Source organism: Myxocyprinus asiaticus, chromosome 12, assembly GCF_019703515.2.
Source record: "Myxocyprinus asiaticus isolate MX2 ecotype Aquarium Trade chromosome 12, UBuf_Myxa_2, whole genome shotgun sequence".
Taxonomy (NCBI): Eukaryota; Metazoa; Chordata; class Actinopteri; order Cypriniformes; family Catostomidae; genus Myxocyprinus; species Myxocyprinus asiaticus.
The window spans coordinates 16,924,792-16,947,258 of NC_059355.1; the positions used below are offsets into that span (position 1 = coordinate 16,924,792).

A 22,467-nucleotide genomic window follows, 5' to 3' on the forward strand; every position below is an offset into this window, starting at 1 on the left:
GATGAAGATTCTTGCTAACTTGGAGGATCTCGCTGTAATACGGCGATGGAAATAAAATTCTCTGAGTTAGGTACAAGAGTGACTGATGTTGAAAAACTAATCGATTTTCTGGAATTCTCGGAGAGGGAATTAACCGCTAATCTACCCGTGACCAAAGTTGATTTGGAACATCTCCTTGAAAAGCTTGAAGATCTTGAGAATAGAAGCCGCAGGAATAACGTTCGAATTGTTGGAATTCCTGAGCATGAGGAGGGCAGAGATACGGTGAAATTCCTAGACGAGTTTTTCCCGAGTCTGCTTGACATAACAGGCCACAAGCTGGAAATCGAGCAAGCTCACAGAGTGCCGGCTCACAGATCTGCTGAGGGAGATAGGCCCCGATCGATTCTGGCCAGATTTCTGAGATCATCCGATAAAGATCTTGTGTTGCGCCAGGCGAGGAGCAAAGAAGCTTTCTTGGAAGAACCATAATATTTTCTTGTTCCCGGACTTTGCAAGTTCGACAAGAGAGAAACGCGATCGTTTCAAGGAATGCATGAAACTCTTACATCAGAAAAAGATCTCGTTTGCTCTGATGTTTCCTGCCAAACTGAGAATAGAAACGAAGGTCAGTTGCAAAGTATTTACATGTCCAAAACAGGCAATATCTTTTATAGAATCAATGTCTGAGTAAACCATTGGATGTTTCTCATGTGAGTGGGCCTGACTCGCTGTACTTACTCTTGAGAAAGCTGGGCGACATTTTGGGTTTTTTGCGTTGGCTCCGCCTTGCGGCTGGAGCTTGTTTTGTGAATAACACTTTTCCTTAAAGAAACTTTTGCATTGATGAAAGATTACTTTTGCATTGAAGTTCCCGGACAGATTAAGAGTGGACATTACAGATGACCACAAAATATCTACATGTTCACACAAAGGATGTCTTTTATAAAGTTGACGGATTGTGTAAGTCATGGTATATACGTTTATGGGGCCTCCAAGTGAATTGACTTGACCATCCGGGGAACAGGGATGCCGGTTTTGTTTCTTTTTGTATTGGTTCCGCCTAGTGGCTGGAGCTTGTTCTATTGAATAACACTCCTTTGGAACAGCTGTGGATTAATCTGTTCGTTCTTCGTGCTTATTCCTCCTGCTGGCTGTAGTTTGTTTTGTTGAGTTTTTTTACGAGACATTGGAATGATTACGTCATCCGCTGAACTCATAACAGCTGGCTCACTGAACATTCGTTTGTCTGTCCGAGGAATCTGAACGGTTTTATATCAGCTGGAATTTGTTTTGTGGATGATCACACCACTGAGACAGTTCTGTGAATGAATCTACACATTCTTTGTGTTCATGCTTCCTATTTGCTGAGTTTATTTTACAAAGTATTTTCTGTTATGTAATTTGTGAGGCAAAATTTAGCAATCCGATGGCAAAGTTGTCGTGGGGGCTCATGGGCATTCATGGACCTTTTGAGATTTAAGGGATTGACGCCGGTTGGCGTTGTTGTGCGCGGGGTTAATGTGCACATTTTTCTTTTTTCTGTTTGTTTTGTTCGGGGGGATGTTCGGGGGTTGATTGTTTCACTAATGGGGAATGTGGTCAGTATAATTTTGTTTTTCACACACAGTTTTTTTTTTCCTATTATATCAATATGTCAGTTGTTAATATGAGTGTACTATCTCTCTCCACATGGAATGTAAATGGGTTGGGGCACCCCATAAAAAGAAGTATGATATAGTGTTTCTTCAAGAAACACATCTCTCCCTGCAGGAAGCTGAAAAATTTGGGAAGATATGGGGTAGACGTGTTTTTTTTTTAGTGCTGGCTCAAGTAAGAGCAAGGGAGTCATTATATTGATTAATAAACATCTACAATTCAAATGTCTCAAACAGACTAAAGATAAATTAGGAAGAGTCATTATTGTGTTAGATGAAATGTTGCAAGCTGCTGGCACCCCTCATGATATAATATTGGGAGGAGACTTTAATCTTTTGATGGACTCAGTCCTTGATCATAGTGAAGCAAAAGTGTGTAAGCCCCCTAGAGCAACATTGACGCTTCACAGGATGTGTAAAAATTTTGGTCTTACAGATATTTGGAGACTTTTGAACCCATCTGGTAGGGACTATACATTTTTTTCATCAGTCCATAAGATTCATTCTAGAATAGATTTTTTTTTTATATCCAAATCCCTTATTTTATCTGTTGCGGATTGCTCAATTGGAAACATTTTAGTCTCAGATCATGCCCTGGTGAGTTTAGAGGTGATGCCACATATAGAGGGAAAGAAATCATATAGTTGGCGCCTTAATGTGTCCCTTTTGCAAAATCCTGATTTCCAACAAATGTTAAAGACTGAAATCAATGTTTATATGGAGACCAACTGGTCCTCGGTATTCTCTGTGGGCGTGGCTTGGGAGGCACTTAAGGTGGTTCTTAGGGGTCAGATCATACAGTATGCCTCATTCATCAAAAAATCCAATGCACGAGAACTTGTGGAGTTGGAAGAGAATATTAAAAGTGCAGAGGCAGAGCTGAAGTGCCGTATGTCATCTGATGGCCTCAGAGAACTGACCCAATTGAAATACAGATATAATACTATTTTGTCACGGAAAGTGGAGTTTTGGTTATTCAGGGCAAGACAGTTATACTTTGAGTCGGGTGACAAAGCAGGGAAGTTTTTGGCTAGATATATAAAGCAGAGTGAGTCTCTTTCTATCATTCCCTCAGTGAAATCTGCTGGTTGTGAAATTTTTACTTCAGCCATTGATATTAATAATGCCTTTAAAGTGTTCTATATTGATCTTTATAGTTCCACATCTTTTTCCACATCACATGTTTGTATGCATTTTTGCCTTTTGCGTTCTCTACATCCTGACCCAAAGTTTTGTTTTTTTTTTGTAAGGAGAACCATTCAAAGTAGTTAAAGAACTTACATTTTTAGGACTTGTGTTCGATAACAAACGTACCTTTATTCCACGCATGAAAAACCTGAGGAAAAATTGTTTCAAGACATTGAATATTATAAAAGTGCTGGCAAAATCAAAATGGGGTGCTGACTTCATTGTACTTTTACATCTTTATAGAGTACTAGTCAAATCCCAGCTAGACTATGCATGCTTTGTTTATGGCTCAGCAAGAAAGTCTTACATTCAAATTCTGGACACCAAGGACTTCGACTGGCTTTAGGAGTATTCAGAACCTCTCCTGTTCAGAGTCTTTTCAGACAGAGGACCTTAACTCCAGAACAGATGTTTGAAGTTGGCACTACAATATGCAATGAAACTTAAGGCAAACCAAAGCAATCCAGCCTACCCGACAGTTTTTCACCCCGAACAATCTTACTTATATGAAACCAGACCCAGATATATCAGACCTTTTGGAATGAGGATGAAACCTTATCTAGAGAACCTGGATATCAATTTGGACAACTTAACCCAAGCTCATGTTTGTCCTATTCCACCGTAGGATCTGAAAAGGCCAAATATCATTTTGACAATGACCCAACACAAAAAAACAGAGATACACCCTAATGAGTACCACCAGCAATTTTTTGATATAAGATGTGATTTCCCTCTTCATAAACCTGTTTTCACTGATGGATCAAAAATGGATAATAAAGTTTCGGCAGCAACAGTTATCGGAGATCAACACTATGGAATTTGTATTCCTGGACAATGCTCCATCTTTACTGCTGAAGCTCGTGCTCTGCTTTTAGCCCTGGAAAATTTTGAGAATGAACAAGGATTACATTTGTTTAATCTTCACAGACTCAAAATCTTGCCTTCAAGCTCTGGAATCTGTAAAGACTGATCACCTTATTATTGTGAGTATTTTAACTGAAGTAGACAACTTACAGAAAGAAAACTTAAGTATATTTTTCTGCTGGATCCCAGGTCATTTTGGACTGTCTGCTTTCTCATTGCCTGACGTCGCAGCTAAAGAAGCCCTTCCGAGATGATGATGAGTCTGCATACAGAAGGGAGGTTAAACAGCTGGCTGTCTGGTGCAGTCAAAACAACCTTGAGCTGAACACGCTCAAAACGGTGGAGATGACTGTGGACTTCAGGAGGAACCCCCCCAACACTGTCCCCCCTCACCATTCTAAACAGCACTGTGGCAGCAGTGGAGTCATTCAGGTTCCTGGGCACTACCATCTCACAGGATCTGAAGTGAGACCCACATTGACTCCACTGCGGAAAAGGCCCAGCAGGGGTTGTACTTCCTTTGCCAGTTGAGGAAGTTCAACCTGCCACAGGCACTGCTGATACAGTTCTACTCAGCAGTCATTGAGTCTTGTCCTCTGCACTTCTATAACTGTCTGGTTTGGTTCAGCTATGAAATCGGATATCATAAGACTACAGAAGAATTATGTTCCCTTAGTACTCATTACACTTGACATTGCGCTTGCTTACGCATATGGGGAACAGAATCCCCTCACGCCGCACAACACTAAATAACCTTCCAGAGAGGAAACATGATGCTGCAGTCCCACGGGATGCCGACCGACATGAGTATGCCGCAAGTGAGTGACCCTCATATTGGTACAGGAGGGGAGCACTCAGAATGAATATATGAACTATAGTCATATAGTGTGAATTAACCCCTTCACGAACCCAGTCGGGAAGGGAGTTTATTTATAATGAAAGTGCTCATGACTTTATGGTAAATTACAACGGCCTAAATGCAGGCAGTTGTGTAAAATGATGGGGAGCCCATACTTAAAGAGAGGGGAATGAGTATATGTTTGGCAAACGAAATGGCAAGCGCTCTAAACAGAAAGGATTTCCCATGGAGGCTTGTCCAGTATTTCTAACATCTCCAGAAACCAGGACTGATTAGGCCATTTCGGCGCAATTAACAAATGTTTCCATGTCCACTCGGACTTTGCTGATGACAGAATGGAGGCGCACTGGGGGAAATGCATACTTGCGTTTCACCGGCCATACGTGGGCCAGCGTGACATGGCAACATATATACGCCACTGTAGTTGTGTTGTCCGAACGAATCAGAATGTGGTGATTCACAATATTGGAATGAAAAACTCTCAAAGCTAGAAAGACAGCCAGTAGCTTTAGACTGTTGACATGTCACTGCCGTTTCGCACCTGTTTCCATGTGTCGAAAGTTGGGCGTCCATTTCACGCCGCGCCCCAACCTGTGTTGGATGCATTTGTGGTCAGCACTTTCTTTCTGAAACTTGACCCAGCATAACATCCTGTTGGTAGAAAGCTGGTGCTGTCCATAGTGCTAGAGCAGCCAGACAGTGGCGAGTTACCGCGATGCACATGAAAATGAAATGACTTCAGTGGTAATGCTTTTTCAGTTTGAACTGAAACAGACATCGAAGAATGGTCTGAACGTGCTCGTTCATGAGGTGTGCATGCATGAACTCCTAAAAAGGAGATTTACTGGCTGGGAAAGTGTGCTTTTCGCCCAGTTGACATTAGACCAGATTTTTCATACGGCAAAGCAGCAAGTCTCTGTGTTCACTCAGTAGTGCCTCTGATTGGCTAGTAATAACAAATTGCTGAGGTAATTCAAAACACACACACCGTTTATTTTCAGTGGGGTGAGCGCCGCATCGATACAATTTGATGAATGTGCAGGGAGCCAGGGACTGACTTTAAATTGATACGCAGTTCAGTTTGCCAGTAAGAGCTTGCCATACGTCCGCAGAACAGGACAGAGGGCAATTGGGTATGTTCATAACATGATATAGTGTGCTGCTCGCCATTGGGAAGTGGTTGTGCATATTGTGTGGGCTTTGGAGTGGGAAAGCCCTTATTGAAAAAGTGTGAGCATCTCCACAGAACGGGACAGAGGGCAATTGGGTATGTTCATACATGATATAATGCGCTGCTCACCATTGGGAAGCAGTTGTGCATAATCTGCAAACTTTATTGCATGTAATTAATGTGAAACACAGAAAACAACATATTGAACAACATTTTGAACAACAATATTCCTTTTTCCCTGACAAACAGCAGTGGGGAAGAGGAAAACGGTATTGTGTGTCAGGAGCAATTTGCTGCGTGGGGTTTTTTTTCCCCCGTCGGCACAGGGCTTGCGCTGAGGTGACTGCCTTCACTTGGGCCACGGCTTGCATGGCTTTACCAGCGGCTTGGCTGCGACATTTGGCGCCGCTGAGGCAGCTGGTGTGAGGTTTTTAGCCGAGCGCTGGACCGAGACAGAGTGGGAGCGAGCCAGCTGTGATGAAGTACTGCTCCGTTTTGGCATAAAATGCCTCATAGCCTGTGAGTGTTGCTGAGTTGTGACATAGCGCCAAGCAATTCTATTTACCGAGTCTCCGAAAAGGCCGGCTGGAGACACCGGAGCATCAAATAGAGCGGCTTTTCATTGAGTTCAAGATGGCGCCTAGTATGGCTGCTGCGTTGCAAGCTCCGACACAGTATTGCAGTTTTTTGTTTGTTTTGTCTACAATTCTTATGTTTTTTGTTTTGGATGTTGTCTGCCTTATTGTCTATGAAAGACAAACACTTTTGGACATTGGCTCTGCAATAGCACACCGAAAACCGGACTTTAAATACCTCAATGCCGACCCGCTGTTTTCAAACACGACAGTGGAGCCCTTTGTCTGGGCAGCCTGGCCATGGAAACGTAGCTGGAAAAGGGGAAGGAGAGCTGGCGTTCTCGTCAGACTAAGAGGTTGTGCAAATCGACCCCTGCTACCCAGCATTCTACTGGCAAATATTCAGTCTCTAGACAACAAGCTCTGCGAGCTGAGGGCGCAGATATCTTTCCAACGAGAGACGAGGGACAGCTGCATTATCTGCCTTACAGAAACTTGGATGTCTGTGGAGATTCCAGACTCAGCCATCGAACCCGTGGGATTCTCCATGCACCAAGCGGACAGAGCGAAAGACCTCTCAGGTAAAAGCAGAGGTGGTGGTGTATGTTTTTTGATCAACAAATCCTGGTATGATCAGAGGAACGTACATTTTATCAAGTCTTTCTGCTCTCCTGATCTGGAATTTCTCATGTTTCTGTGCCGCCCATTCTGGCTACCGATGGAATTCACAGCGGTCATTATCATAGCTGTGTACATCCAGCCACAAGCCGATACAGACCAGGCACAAAAGGAACTGTATGGAAGTATAAGGGAGCAGGAAACCATGCACCCCGAGGCCACGTTCATTGTGACCGGGGACTTTAACAAAGCCAACTTCAAGTCAGTAGCAACGAAATACTACCAACACATCAGTTTCAACACACGAGGGGACCAGGTTTTGGACCATTGCTACTCTCCCTTCTGGGATGGCTACAACCATTTGGCAAATCGGACCACGCTTCTGCCCACTTACAGGCAGAAACTGAAACAGGCAGCACCCGCCCTCAGAACGATCCAGTGCTGGTCGGACCAATCAGATTCTATGCTACAAGACTGTTTTGATCACGCGGACTGGGAGATGTTCCGGTCCGCCTCTGATGATGACATCGAGGTCTACACTGATACGGTAATGTTTCATCAAGAGTTTCATCATAGAGGATGTAGTGCCGACCAAAACAATACGGATCTACCCCAACCAGAAACCGTAGATTAATAGCGATATTCATGTGTCACTTAATGCTTTTAATTCTGGGAACGCAGAGGAGCATAAACAAACAAGTTATGCCCTCCGCAAAACTATTAGAGCAGCCAAACACCAGTACAGGGACAATATTGAAGGACAGTTCAACACCACCGACTCTAGAAGCATGTGGCAGGGAATTAATATCATCACGGACTTCAAAGGGAATAAAAACTCCGCCGTGAACACCACTGCCTCTCTCTTGGATGAGCTTAACTTTTTATGCTCGTTTCGAGGGAAATAACACTGCCCTCACGGAGAGAGCTCATACAGCCGACGCTACAGAGGTTAGTTCACTCACCATCTCTGTAGCGGATGTAACCCGATCCTTCCGACGGGTGAATATCCATAAAGCCGTGGGTCCAGACGGCATTCCAGGCTGCATCAGAACCTTTCCCTCTCCTTGTCTGTGGTTCCCACATGCTTTAAAACATCAACCATTGTGCATGTACCAAAGCAATCCAAAATCACTTGCTTAAATGACTGGCGTCCTGTTGCTCTGACCCCTATCATCAGCAAATGCTTTGAGAGACTAATCAGAGATTACATCTGCTCTGTGCTGCCTGCCTCACTGGACTCACTGCAGTTTGCTTACCGCAACAACTGCTCTGCTGATGATGCCATTACATCTACACTACATGATGCTCTCTCCCACCTGGAAAAAAGGAACACATGTGAGAATGCTGTTTGTAGACTACGGCTCAGCATTCAACACCATAGTGCCCTCCAAGCTTGATGTGAAACTCAAGGCTCTGGGCTTAAACAGCTCGCTGCGCAGCTGGATCCTGGACTTCCTGTCAGGTAGACGCCAGGTGGTTAGAATGGGCAGCAACATCTCATCACTGACCCTCAACACTGGAGCCCCGTGGGCTGTGTTCTCAGCCCACTCCTGTATTCCCTGTACACACATGACTGTGTGGCAACACACAGCTCCAATGCCATCATTAAGTTTGCTGATGATACGACGGTGGTAAGTCTGATCACTGACAATGATGAAACAGCCTACAGAGAGGAGGTGCACATTCTGACACGCTGGAGTCAGGAGAACAACCTCTCCCTCAATGTCAGTAAGACCAAGGAGCTTGTGGTGGACAGGAGAAAAGACAGAGAACACAGCCCCATCACCATCAATGGAGCACCGGTGGAGAGAGTCAGCAGCTTCAAGTTCTCGGTGTCCACACCGAGGCCATTGTGAAGGCTCACCAGCACCTCTTCTTCCTGAAACGGCTGAAGAAGTTTGGAATGAACCACCACATCCTCACACAGTTCTACACCAGCACTGTAGAAAGCATCCTGACTGGCTGCATCACCACCTGGTATGGCAACAGCACTGCCCTCAACCGCAAAGCCCTGCAAAGGGTGGTGCAAACTTCCAGACACATCATTAGAGGTGAGCTTCCCTCCCTCCAGGACATCTATACCAGGCGGTGTGTGAAAAAAGCTCGGAGGATCATCAGAGACTCTAGCCACCCGAGCCATGGGCTGCTCTCACTGCTACTATCAGGCAGGCGGTATCGCAGCATCAGGATGCGCACCAGCCGACTTCATGACAGCTTCTTCCCCCAAGCAATTAGACTTTTGAATTCTTGATCTCTCACGATCAATATACATCAGCACTGCACTTTATTAATCTCACACTGGACTGTCATAAATTATATTCTCTCTTAACAACACACTGGCAACTGAATGTCAATACAGCACAATACAAACTACTGTATATTTTATATATACTAATTTTTATTGTATACTGTGTATTCTATATCGTATGTATATTTTATATTGTGTGTATTGTATACTGTACATGGGTATTATTATTTGTATATTGTGTTGTGTGTAATTATGTGTATATTTGATATGTAAATTGTGTTGTGTAAATCTGATGTTTATTGTAAACTGCTATATGTCTCATCACTGTCATGACTGCTATGTTGCACGGAACTGCACCCAAGACTTTCCCCCACTGTTGCACTTGTGTATATGGTTGAGTGACAATAAAGTGATTTGATTTGATTTTGACTTTCCCACGATCCAAAAACACCAGGTTGCTCATTGACTTGCCAATGGCCCGTACAGTGACTTTCTTGGCTCGCAACACTAAGTCCGTAGTGGTGCGGAGCTCTTTGAATGTCTCTGGATCGTAGCCTTGCTCGTCCATTTGTTTGAGGAGCTTGACTTGGAAAACTTGGAGCACTGTCATCACGTGTAGTGCTGAACCAGTTTGGCCCACCGCTGAGTATGCTTTTCAGCCAGTGTGGACGTTAGTAGACACAGCTTAGAAAGATGAACGGGGCATGAGTTCCACGCCCTGCTACTTGTCGGGTAGAGATATGCCGCTACCGCCTCTTTGGGGGGATAGTTGGGCATAACCGAATAGGGTGTGTGCCAGGAATTTGACAGTTCATTATGAACTTCAGGGAAGAACGGGGCAGATCTATGGGATGCGGTCGCTTGACGCCGTCCGGACTGCAGGAATCATTCATCAAGGTGAGATTGTGTAGGATCCTCTGAAGGAGACCACTCGATATCAAGCTCTTCGACCACCCTTGAAAGGATTTGAAGCATCTCTTTGTCAGTGGCATGTACATACTCCTTGCCCTCGCTGGAGGAAGGGCAGGTAGCATCATCCACTGACCACTCGTCTGATGCAGCATGAGACATGACATCGTCATCATCCCCAGCGTCAAAACTGGCGAACGAGACGAGGCCGTATGATCCTGCGGAGGGCAGAAACTCGTGATGCACAATGTATCGGCATAGACGTGTTGCATGGAGATTGAGGGGCTCACGGGGCGTGCCGGCATGAGGACCACCTCAAATTCATCCTGCTCGACCTCGCGGCCCCGCCGTGCCTCCTTGTTTGATCCCTCGGGTGTCACGGAAGAGGCAGGTGGGAGGGCGCGGGAGGCTGAATTGTTCCTCAGAACGAGGGCGATTCGGGAGCGAAGCATCTTGAGACTCATGCCCTCACAGTGAGGGCAGTCTGTCTCCATGAGAGCTGACTCTGCATGGGTGTGGCTCATGCTGATCTGATGGTGGGATGTACCTCTCGCACAAGGAAACCTTACGGAATGACATCTTTAAAAAGATGTGAACACGTAAGCAACTCATATATATATATATATATATATATATATATATATATATATATATATATATATATATATATATATATATATATGATATACATACACACACACACACACACACACACTCTACCGGTCAAAACTTTTGAAACACTTGACTGAAATGTTTCTTATGATCTTACAAATATTTTGATCTGAAGGCGTATGCTTAAATGTTTGAAATTAGTTTTGTAGACAAAAATATAATTGTGCCACCATATTAATTACATTATAAAACTAAAAAGTTTTTGAAATTGATTTCTAAATAATAAAAAAAGCAGCCAATAAGTGTCCAACATATGGGAACTCCTTCAATACTGTTTAAAAAGCATCCCAGGGCGATTCCTCAAGAAGTTGGTTGAGAAAATGTCAAGAGTACATGTCTGCAAATTCTAGGCAACGGGTGACTACCTTGAAGATGCTAAAATATATCACAGTTTTGATTTATTTTGGATTTTTGTTTAGTCACAACATAATTCCCATAGTTCCATTTCTGTTATTCCATATTTTTGATGACTGTATTGTTCTAAAATGTGAAATAAAAAATAAAAAACTTATAATAAAGAATGAGTGTTTCAAAACTTTTGACCGGTAGTGTGTGTGTGTGTGTGTGTGCGTATATATATATATATATATATATATATACACACACATACATACACACACATACACAATATATCAATATACAATTACTTATAAGGATACACAACTCCTGCGAAGTGCTGCGGGGAATCAGGATGCTGAAGCGGCCCGTTCACCAGCGAAGCGTCAAGCGGCGAGGTGGAGTGATGTTCGCAGGAACACTGCAGGATAGTCATCTCGTTGCCGTGAAGATCCTGCCCGCTGACTCGTTTAGTTGATGGCGAATTAGTAGAGGGTTTCTAGACGAGAGATGAATCACTGTCTTGAAGGAAGAAAATTCTGAGGAATGTTGTTTGCGTGCCTGCTTTTATAGGGAACAGCTTCGCGCCTAAAAGGGCGGGGCTCAAATACCATAGCCGATATTAGAATATTGGCGTTATTGTAGAGAGGTTTCAACTAGGTAGTGTGGAAGGACACTCCCCATAAGCATTAGCAAACGCAGTGTCAAGTGTACTGAGTCGTAAGGGAACCATGGTTTCATCCAGTAACCAAAGTTAAAACTATGGTATTTTTAGTAAAACCACAAAATTTTTCATTGTCCTGTATTATTATTGTGGTTTCACTACAAATATGGTTACTATAGTAAAACTATGATAATTTTTTTGGTTACGGTTTTACTACAAATACCATAGTTTAATAGTTGGGGAGCACAAAACTTATTACAAGGGACTGCAAATTTTTTTAAATAAAAAATTCAGGGAAAGAAAAAAACCTCCCTGTACTCTTCAGTATAAACCTTCAATTGAGTTCTGATTAACATATTTTTTTTATTTTAGCTTTAAAAGTCACACGACATCCAGACTGTGCTGACGCATGAAAACCAACTGTAAGTCACCTACTATGTGCATAGGGATGCTGTCAACCACTTTTACTTTTAAAAATTTAATCACTTTGAATAAGTTCGTCAATTAAAATGAGAGTACTGAGCGAGCAATGACAGTAATGATGTGTGAGTTATCTATAGTCAAGTCTGCATTAAGTGACATTGAACAGTCACTGTGAAACTACCATAAAAAACACTAAGTAGTTAGATCAATTAAATTATTTGACATTATTATTCACCTCAGATCAGTTGATAACATCTCCTAATTACCTTTAAACTAGCATTCAATGGAAAATAATCTAAAAATTAAAGACTCAAGTGATTGTTTAAAAAAAAAAAAAGTTTATAAGACATTCAGATACAAATTACATCACAAATGGAATCAGAATATTTAGAGAGATAAAGAGTTCAACTCAAAAACACGGTTACACTGTAAACCAAAGGAGAGTATGTGGAACAGGCATCATATTAATAAGGTGCAAGAATGGAAAATAAGAGATGCCACCTTTAATCCTTTACTGCACGAATGGAGGGGATTTCAGATGGTTCACTCCATCCTCAGGAGACAAACTGTCATTCAAGAATTCCATCTCCATGTTGAAGTCAAAGTTACCTGAAACGGCACCAACAGTGCAGCTGCTACAGGGGAAACGGACAGAAGAAGAGAAGTGTCTTTTTCAAAAGCATCTTTAAAAGCCAGAATTTAGGTACTGAGATATTTCAATCTCATATAATACTGTGGAAAATGTATGCATAGACTGCAAAGTACCTTTTGAACAAAAAAGAAAAGCAAAACAAACAAAAATGCATTCTCATTTAGTGTTGTGGTCAGATTGAGGCCCAGTACAACATTTCAGACTCTTAGCGTCAACAGAACATCCCTCCTCCACACAAATTGTTGTGGTGAAACTAATTCTGAAACTCTAAAATGGCAAAATGTTTTCAGTCCTTCACCAGGAAACACACCTAGAACTTTCTATCTACTGAAACGGATGTCCTGCAAAAAACAAAATATATGTTTTCACATATAAAGAAACTGGTCATGTGACCAGCCGGCATTCTTGGACTGTTAAACGATGATGCAGCAATTCCATATCCAGCCTTTTTTTAAATAATCAATGAGCCACTTCAAACAATATCAAAAAACTATTGATACAAAAAATACATCAAACAATAGAATTACAAATACGTTTACACACGAACAAGTATGTGCTTGACTCATCTTTGGAACCAAAATGCAAAAAAAGCAAAAATACCAATATACTGAAGGGAAAGAGGACACTGCAAAGATGATGAAAATAAAAATACTAAGTAGTTCTCCTTTAAAATAGTCAATTTTCTTATCCACCATCTCTCTTCTTTGAAATTTGGGCTGAAACTTGCATATTTTACAAAACTATGCTAATAAAAGAGCTTTTGTATTCATCAAGAAGGGCTCTTCAATTCCAAAGTCTGACAAAAAAAAAAAAAGTACATATTTTCTTAGCATAATTTAAATACTTGCTATAGTCATTCCGTCTGTGTTGGCGTCTTTTGTGTATTCATGCAGGTTCAGATTGTGTTCTTCCCCTTCTTCAAAGCCAACACGCATAACCATGAGAAACTAATGACTATAATAATAATTAATAATAATAATGTTTGGTAAAATTTTGTGTCTATTCTAGTTTACTTGCATATAATGACATTAAATATAATTAAAATTTCATTTTAAAGGTATGCCTCTTCAAAATGGTCTGAATGGAGGTACGGTTTTAAGAACACAAAGCTTTCAGCAAGATGGAATATTATGACACATCGTCCCGTTTGTGTGCAAAGTTCTGTGATTTGTAACAGCTGTTGGCGTTTCCTTTCATCCAAGATCTTCACAGAGAAAGGAAGACCATGGTGCGTGTCTCTCATCATGTTGCTGTGTTTGGAATAATAGCATCGTCCTCCCGCACAGTGCCGATCGGATCCACGTATTTCAAAATGATTTAACCACAAACAGAGCGCCCAGATGAATGTCTCTTACGTTTCTTAAAGAATATCGATAATTATTGTAGTATGAAACAGTGACGGTGACGTACAACTTTATTCATTGCAGTCCTGACACCCTGTGCACAAGTAGTTCAATGGCCACTAGAGGCAGTCTTAAAGCCATTACTGCATGCATATGTGCTGAGAGATGAGCCGAAGGAAGAAATGATTTGAGTTCATCAGTCAAGCAGTTTCAGTCAGATATCTCTGATACCATTTAGTGTTCGACATTATCGTGTTTCCTTTGTAAAAAATCCACTTTCTTTGATGTATTGATTGATGGTTGCATTCCTTATTTAAAGTTTCATTCGTAACATTCATTCATTCGAATTTTGTTTTCCAAAAGTGTGATTTGAATTTTCCCTCCGAGGTCACCAGCTGTTGAAGTATCAGAGAGACAGAGAATCAGGAAGTGTACTGAAGGTGTTTAATATGGCGAAAACCGGCTGTATCCTCCTCTGTAGAGCGTCGCCTATGAAACATACATATCGGTTTGAATCCTGTAAGTGAGCATTGGTGTGTTTACACAAGCAAATGATTGGTTCTATGGAGCAGGACAGAAAAAAAAATTGAGGCGTGGCTTACCATCGCTCCAACTCCATACGCGGCCGCTGCCGCTGCCGGAGCCGCTAGTGCAGCCGCATACGGATCTGCTGCATAGACTCGACCATAGCTAGACAAACAAGACACACAAATCTTTAAGGGAGATGCCTCTATAAGCTCTGAAAATATCCTTTAAATATAGTCAATATTTCAGCATGTCATAAAATGGCATATTTTGTAGACAAAAATAACAGTAGTTGAAGATCATGTGCAAAATGACTAAAACGTTTCTGTGCATTAATATAATACTCAAATATTTTAAATAAATGCATAAACTACTTACAATTCATGTATCAAACATATCAAAGATAAATACATTTAAATGTCAGATTACACAACATGAGAAAACGGTCCTGAAATCCTGAGCTCCTGAAATAACACCACATAATGAATCTACTGAAGTATGAGCTACTTTCAGAAGTGACTGTTGGGAATTCATCACGTTTAGACATTTTAGGATATTGTGTTATGTGTGTTGCACATTTTAAAAAACCTTTCACATGCAAGTTGCGCATCCTTACAAGTGCAGAACTTAATTCAAATTCACTGTTCATTCACTTCATTGTCTGTGCAAATGTAAGTTGTAATATGATGTTTATGTTGTGGATATAGCTGATTAATGTCATGAATCTAAGACACGTTTGGTTTGAGTGAATTAATTAACCCGTTAGTAGTTCATTGTACAGGTGTTCAGTGGGAAATCCCCAGCATACAATGACTGGATTATTTAAATCAATACTTCAAGATTTTCCTTTCTTAAACAAAGAAGAAGAAATTAACAGATAAAAAGTGTTAGTGCACTGCTGAAATCGTGCAATATTTTTTCATAATTTTTCATAAATTTTAATGCCTCGTAGACAAAAAAAAAAAAGCTTTGTTAAACAGTTTCATCAGTAATTTAATTGACTAGATAAACACTGAACGCACATTGGCCAAGCATTCATTTCTGCGTTTATGTAATTGCGATGAGTATTTTTCTAGCTTAAAAAACTAGCCTGTCACTGTAGGCAGCTGCTGCTGCTGCCGCTGCTGTTGGTCCCGCTACTGCCGCCGGCTGAGTGTAACGATATGTAGTATAGCCACTCTGCAAAGAGAGATAAACAGATGTTTTCAAAATTAGCACCAGTAATATGCAGCAAGTAAAGTGATGAGTTGGCAGGGAAAAATAGATATGAAAACGTACAAGAGAAGCAAATCTAAAATCCATTAACAAGCAATCTGCCACTGATGTTCATTCAAACGTAAACCGCATTCTGAGAACCACATGTAGGTCTGTTATGCAATGTGTATCTTCCTCAATGGCAAACAATGCACAATCATGAGTATTTCCTTTAATGATTCATTATAGATTTTAATTGTTTGTTTGGCAGAGAGGGAGACACAAGCAGAGAGTGGGATCGTGAGTGCATTAGCATCAGTGTCAACTTCATCCCCAAATGCACAGCTACACACAACCAGGGGTGATCAAATCGATTACTGGTGCCATATACAGACAGACAGATAGTGAGATTAGGAGAACATCCACACAACCACACAGACAGCATGCACCCCAAACTGAACAAAATAAGCCATTTACGCCTCTCCTCAGCATTCTACCCTACGGCCAATGGGGAAACTCTCCCATTATCCCTCACTCCACAAGAAAGCAGTGGAGGAGGGAGGCAAGACACAAAGAGAAAGAGAGAGAGAAAGAGAAACAGGTAAAGTGGAGCAGGTGAGTTAAAATGAAAAGGTAAAATGAAAAACAGAGAGAAGAGTGAATTGTTTATGAAAAGTAAAGAGTAAGAAAGGAGGTAAAGTGAGAGAGATGGAGAGAGATAGAGATCTAAAAGGGAATTAAGTGTGACTGCATACCAACACAGATCGAGTTAACATGCCTGTGAGTGAGACACGGACTCAGGGAGACTCTGGGAAGGGGACAGAATCAGATCCACTCTGACAAAACCCAAAACATCCTGAGCCCTAAGAACTATTTGTAATACACAACAGAGAGTACCTGCAGAAAGTTCTTAGGATGTTGAATGCGTTTACATGTACAACACACTAATGGTAAAAAAAAAACAAATAAAAAAAAAAACAGCATACTAGAAAACAGACAATGCAAGAAAACCAGGATATCATGAGACTAGGGGAGGGTGATATACAGGCTTAATCGTTAAACTGGTAGAAATGTGTCTACCGGCACAAATTTCGGAGTATCGGCTGTATCACGCTTTTGACGCATGATACAGAATGTGCGTTAAAATCCTTAAGTGTGATGCAGGGGCTCACTTAATAATCAAAGCAAACACTTTTTTGCCTGGATTGAAAAACAATGCAGAGCGGGGTCAGAAATTTAGGGGGGCTCTGGGCAAAAATGCCCCGAAATTAAAAATATGGGGGGTGAAAAATGTCCTCGTAATGAATTCTTCAGTTTTTTTGTAACATCTGATATAGTTCTTAATATACTTTTTCAGTCCTTATTATACATATGGAATTAATATGAATTAATGATTTAATTCCTAGGGTAAGAAGTAATGCATTTTAAATCTTAAGAATTTTTATTAATGAATCGATTAAAAGTTTGACATAAACAGATGAGACTCTGTTTATGATTTAAATAGACCGAAATATCATCAATGTAAAAAAACAAAACAAAAAAAAAAAAAACAACAAAGCTCCAGAAAATCTAATACAGAAATAATGTAAAGTTATTTCTGATACTATTGCAGAGAAGATAAAAAAGGTAAAATATTATTTTTAATAAATGGTCCCTGCTCAGTCAATCTCCACTTAAGTTTCACGTTCCCAATCTTCTACTACTTCTATTTTTGGTGGTCCACATTCTTCATGCATGATAAAAAAAAATTACTTAACAATATATGTTTCTCACCCACACCTGTCAAATTGCTTCAGAAGAGATGGATTTAACCACTGGAGTCATATGGATTATTTTTATGCTCCCTTTGTGGATTTTGGATCTTCAAAATTTTGGTACCCATTCACTTGCATTGAGAGGACCTACAGAGCTGAAAAATCTTCTAAAAATCTTAATTTCTGTTCTGCAGAAGAAATAAATCCATACACATCTGGGATGACAGGAGAGTGAGTACATCATGAGAGAATTTTAATTTTTGGGTGAACTTTCCCTTTTTTTTTTAAATATATTACATTAGTTGCATGTATTTCTAACTTATTATTATTAAGAACACATTTAATTATTACATGAAATTTATATGTACATCTGTTTGCGTCTCAATGACAGCTCAAGGATGTGTGACATTATTTTAATTTCGAAAAGCAGAAAATAAAAATTGTGAAGAGTTCAAGTAACATAAAAGTAATTAGTAATGTGATTACTTTCCAATTAAGTAATAATGAGCAGTGTAATCTGATTACAGTGAAGTAATTAGTCATTTGTAGTAGGTTACTTTTTATTGTCATAAATTACCAAAGACTGATTAGTGATGCATACTGTTATCAACCAAAAATGTCATGAATATCACAATATAAAAATTTTGCTTATATTGCCCACCCCTACATGAGACTTTAAATCAAGATTTTCTCCAGTCTTGATGTCAAAACCTGCACATATTTAATAAGATGACATAGTGCCGGTAAAGGTGTTTACATGCAAAGCGAAATTGGGGTAATAAACAAAAATGTAGGCATGCTGATTAAGTTTAACTTAGACCCGTTTAAGGCATAATAATTGACATAAGCATAACTAGTGCTAGACTGTGCATGTAAACGCACTCAAGTTACATTCTCAGAAGTGTAAATAATCTACTGCACTGTGATTATATATTCTCTATGAGTAGATACAGTAACGACAGTAACTGCTGCCAAATTGTGCATGTGCTAAATTGCATTAGATGGTTTAGAGAGGAAATGTGCAGACTTCAAGCAGAATTTCTTTCTCCCCCTTCCATGCCCTCACTCCTATCAGATTACTGTGAGTTAGTAGGGAAACAGATACAGCAATCTCACACGTTCAATATCAAACAAATGTATTAATCAGAAGGAGAGATGCACACTATCCATCTGTGAGCCTACCTGAGGCATTCTGCCACTAACGAGTGTGTCCTGAAACACTATTCTACAGAAAAAACAGAAAAAGCTATCATCAACCTGGACACACACACACACTGAGACACTTGAGTTCACACAACAACACACACTCGTGCACACAGAGCCATTTGAATCTGTCAAACTGAATTTACCAACAAAATTCAAGTGATTCATCAAACTGATTCAATTAAATCATGTTAACGAGGATAAGACTTCATGTCTGTACTGTGATTTTAAAGTTCACTTCAGAACTAAACGGCTCTGTGTTGCTTTAGTTTTCACACAGCAAAGCACTCGGAAAGAGGAGGAAAAAGAGAGGAAATGAACAGAAGCGACAGGAAGTGTCATACTTACATACAGCTCTGCCGCTCCATAAAACCCATCCTGGTACACCACACTGAGAGAAAAGAACAAAATGTAGAAAAAAAAAAGTGTAGAAAAAAAGGATGGAAGAAAATAAAAACAAGGATAGAGTGCCACCATGTGGCGATTGAAGGAAAGAAAAAAAATGGTAGAACAGATGAAGACCACAAAAAAAGAGAAAGTGAAAACATTAATTCACACACATGCAGTGCACTCGGTCATAAAACAGAACAAATGCCACTTTTATCCATTTCAAAATAATTTAAACATTTAAATTTGCCATGAAATGCTCTTGAGCTGTTAAATTATAATGCATTCAAACTACATTGCTAATAAAATGGTCACATGTTAGGAGAAAATGGCATTTTTGTGTCATTTCAACAGCTGTGATTACATATTTATTTCAGATCGTCCTCATTCTGAACAGCACGGCAGAAGCAGCACACGTCCATGCAGCATGCAGAAAACTCAAGAAAACCCAAATGTGCTGCATCTATATGTGCATGTGCGTGTTTGAATGCGTGCACACGTGTGTTACCCGGGATAGGTCGGTATGGCAGACTGAGGAACAGCGGCACGCACAGCTCCGTACACTGGCCGCCCGCGACCTCGCAGATGATGCGCCCCTCTGAATGTTGCAGCTGTAGTTGCGGCAGCCGCAGCGGTGGGGTACGGAAACCCTGGAACTACACAAACACAGATCTAATCAGTTATATATTCCAGAAAGACTCGGCTGGTCAATCTTTTACATGCATAACAGTGTGTTTTGACAGTCTACACTGGAAGCGACCGATGATCAAAATAAAAAGCGAAATACAAATCCGAAACTTCACTGAAGACAGCACCTTACAAATGTAAGTTAAATGCTCTACCATCACCCCATGCTGTGAATCTGTACAGTACATTAAGAAACAAGTGTTATATTGAGGTTGGCTAATGTGCTAAAGCTAGCAGCAACATCTCACATGCGTTTAAAACATCACTACCATCAGCTGTTAAACGGCAAATGCTTTCGTGTAGTAAAAAAATGTTAAGTGCTCCATTTGGGACGATACTACACTTTGAAAATTCATACATTACATGGCTGAGTGCATAGTGTATATTGTGTTACTCTGGACACACCTTATGACTAACATGATTGATATGAGCTCTGTAATTTAGGTTTTGCTAATTCAGTATAGATAAATCTTGTTCAACTGACAACATACAAGTCTACGTTAATGCAGCTAAACCTGAAAAAATTGAAAAAGCCTTGCACCGTCACATCACATGCACAGACTGCCTATTGTTTTAAATGAGATTTATTTTTCAACACTTTTTTTATACTCTGAATTAATGTACAATGGCTTTCTAATTATTAAAATACAGTATCATTTTTTTAATGTCCCTTTGTCTTTGATTAACCGTATCTTTCTCACATCTTTCACGGTTTATATTATCCAACACATCCAACCTCTTCTGCCATTACATTCCCTTGCACTGTATATAACCAATTTGTATTTAGATTTGCACTACGTATGTGTATGTGTGTATGTATATATGTATGTATATATATATATATATATATATATATATATATATATTTGTCTATTGTGTATTCTATATATACACTTTATTTTATTTTCAATATAATTTTTTTATTCAATTTTAAATATTTTTTAAAAGTCCTGTTGCTGTTTTGTATTGTTGTGTACTGGAAGCTGCTGTCACCAAGACAAATTCCTTGTATTTGTAAGCATACTTGGCAATAAATAAATGCAATAGAGGTTAAGTATTAATATTTTAATTAAAACTTTGGGATTATGAATGAGCGTGCATGGGCGCCCTTTTTGCGAATATTCAGAATTCACTAACATCTACAAGTTTCACAAACAAATTTGGGGTGCACGCGAAGTTTTCGGGAAGGTCCATTTTACACCCAATTTACTCGTATTTACGAAAGTTGTGTATGGTGTAGACACATTGTAAGAAAGCAGACATGTTGTAGCACATGCCGAATATCTCACCTGCATAGAGCTCTGGTCCGTACATGGCTCCCACCATAGGACTAAATTTCCACCCAGCTAAAGCCAAAAATACAGACAGAAAAAGTTCAGATTACCTGTCTGACCTAATCAATAACAACTGTGAGGAACTACTAAAAACTAAAGCTGCAAAACTAAGAGAAAAACTACTGAGCAGTAGTGAGGTTGTTTTACCATAGGGCAGAGTGCTGAGACCTTCACCATTAGCATACGGACTAACCAACTTCTTATTGGTCATCACTCGAGCTGTGGCATTATTGACCTGTTTATCAGAGAGAGAGAGAGCGATAATCTGATTAGCGACAAAGGAATTGAAGGTTCTTACATTCAAACTACAGCCATTCTTATACTACAAGATCATTCTGCAAACAGGACTAAATATGAAAATGTATCATGTAGTTATTATCATGGAGTAAACGTTCACAGATAACCTAAATTATACTAAAAGATTTAAACTGTCATCTAGAAACATTATTTAATGTTAATCCTTTAATCATACAAAGGAACTCTTTAAAGGTACAACAGAAATTGTGGACTCATTGATATTCCCTTATATTGCTTCATGCTAGGGATGCACGATACTGAAGCTTTTAGGTGGATCGGGTATCGGTCCGACGAACCCGGTCCAAATCCGATACTGTGTGTTAGTCATGTTCGTTACTGTCAAGCTCCAAAAATGACATAAAAGAACCATTAAAACACAAAGTAGTTCATATGACTCGTGCATTTTATTCAAAGCCACTTGAAGACGTGCAATAGCTCTGTGAATCACAAAAGGCTGTGTTTAATAAGTAAATATATAAAATGCATGCGCAGCTCCAAGCGCGTCAGTGAATGGCGCTGCTGTTTACACACGCTCGTGGCTATTTTTAGCCTTCACGCAGAGCACGATATTGGAGCACTACTCACGAACAACATCTCAGATGTAGATGCTCAATAGTTCGGTTCACTTATATGCATTTAGAATGGCATTGGAGGTGCTTTTTTTTTTTTTTTTACCAGAATTTGAATAAGAAGCAAATTAAACTACTGTGCACTTGCCTACAAACAGACACATACAGGACTTCCTGGAGAGTTCAGAATGTCAAAATAAAAGCATGAGGGTTTAAAAGTTAAAGGTGCACGATTGAGTTATATTGCTATATATTACTATTATTATTATTATTATTATTATTATTATTATTATTATTATCATTTGTTTACAAATTATAATAATATTTAAGTTGAATGGGTTCCAAAAAATAACTGTGT

General features: G+C 40.0%; 1 protein-coding gene across 14 annotated transcripts in view; it reads right to left on the reverse strand.

The window, feature by feature from the left end:
* Nucleotides 1–12,149: 12,149 nt before the first annotated feature.
* Nucleotides 12,150–22,467, reverse strand: part of LOC127449064 (RNA binding protein fox-1 homolog 2-like) — a 75,867-nt gene continuing 65,549 nt past the window's right edge. The window contains exons 6-14 of one of the 14 annotated variants that reach the window (XR_007898647.1): nt 21,391–21,478; nt 21,199–21,255; nt 19,731–19,878; nt 19,184–19,226; nt 18,815–18,852; nt 16,634–16,686; nt 15,775–15,863; nt 14,762–14,849; nt 14,593–14,648 (exon numbers count right to left, since the gene is read on the reverse strand). Coding sequence is in view for 6 of the 14 variants with exons in the window: in XM_051712203.1 (XP_051568163.1) it covers nt 14,604–14,648; nt 14,762–14,849; nt 15,775–15,863; nt 18,815–18,857; nt 19,731–19,878; nt 21,199–21,255; nt 21,391–21,478 (558 nt within the window). In the remaining 8 variants the exon portion in view is untranslated. Of the gene's footprint in view, nt 14,649–14,761; nt 15,864–16,633; nt 16,687–16,756; nt 16,776–18,814; nt 18,858–19,183; nt 19,227–19,730; nt 19,879–21,198; nt 21,256–21,390; nt 21,479–22,467 lie in introns of those variants that run through there. The other 13 variants (XR_007898646.1, XR_007898649.1, XM_051712203.1 and 10 more) reach the window with 13 other exon arrangements.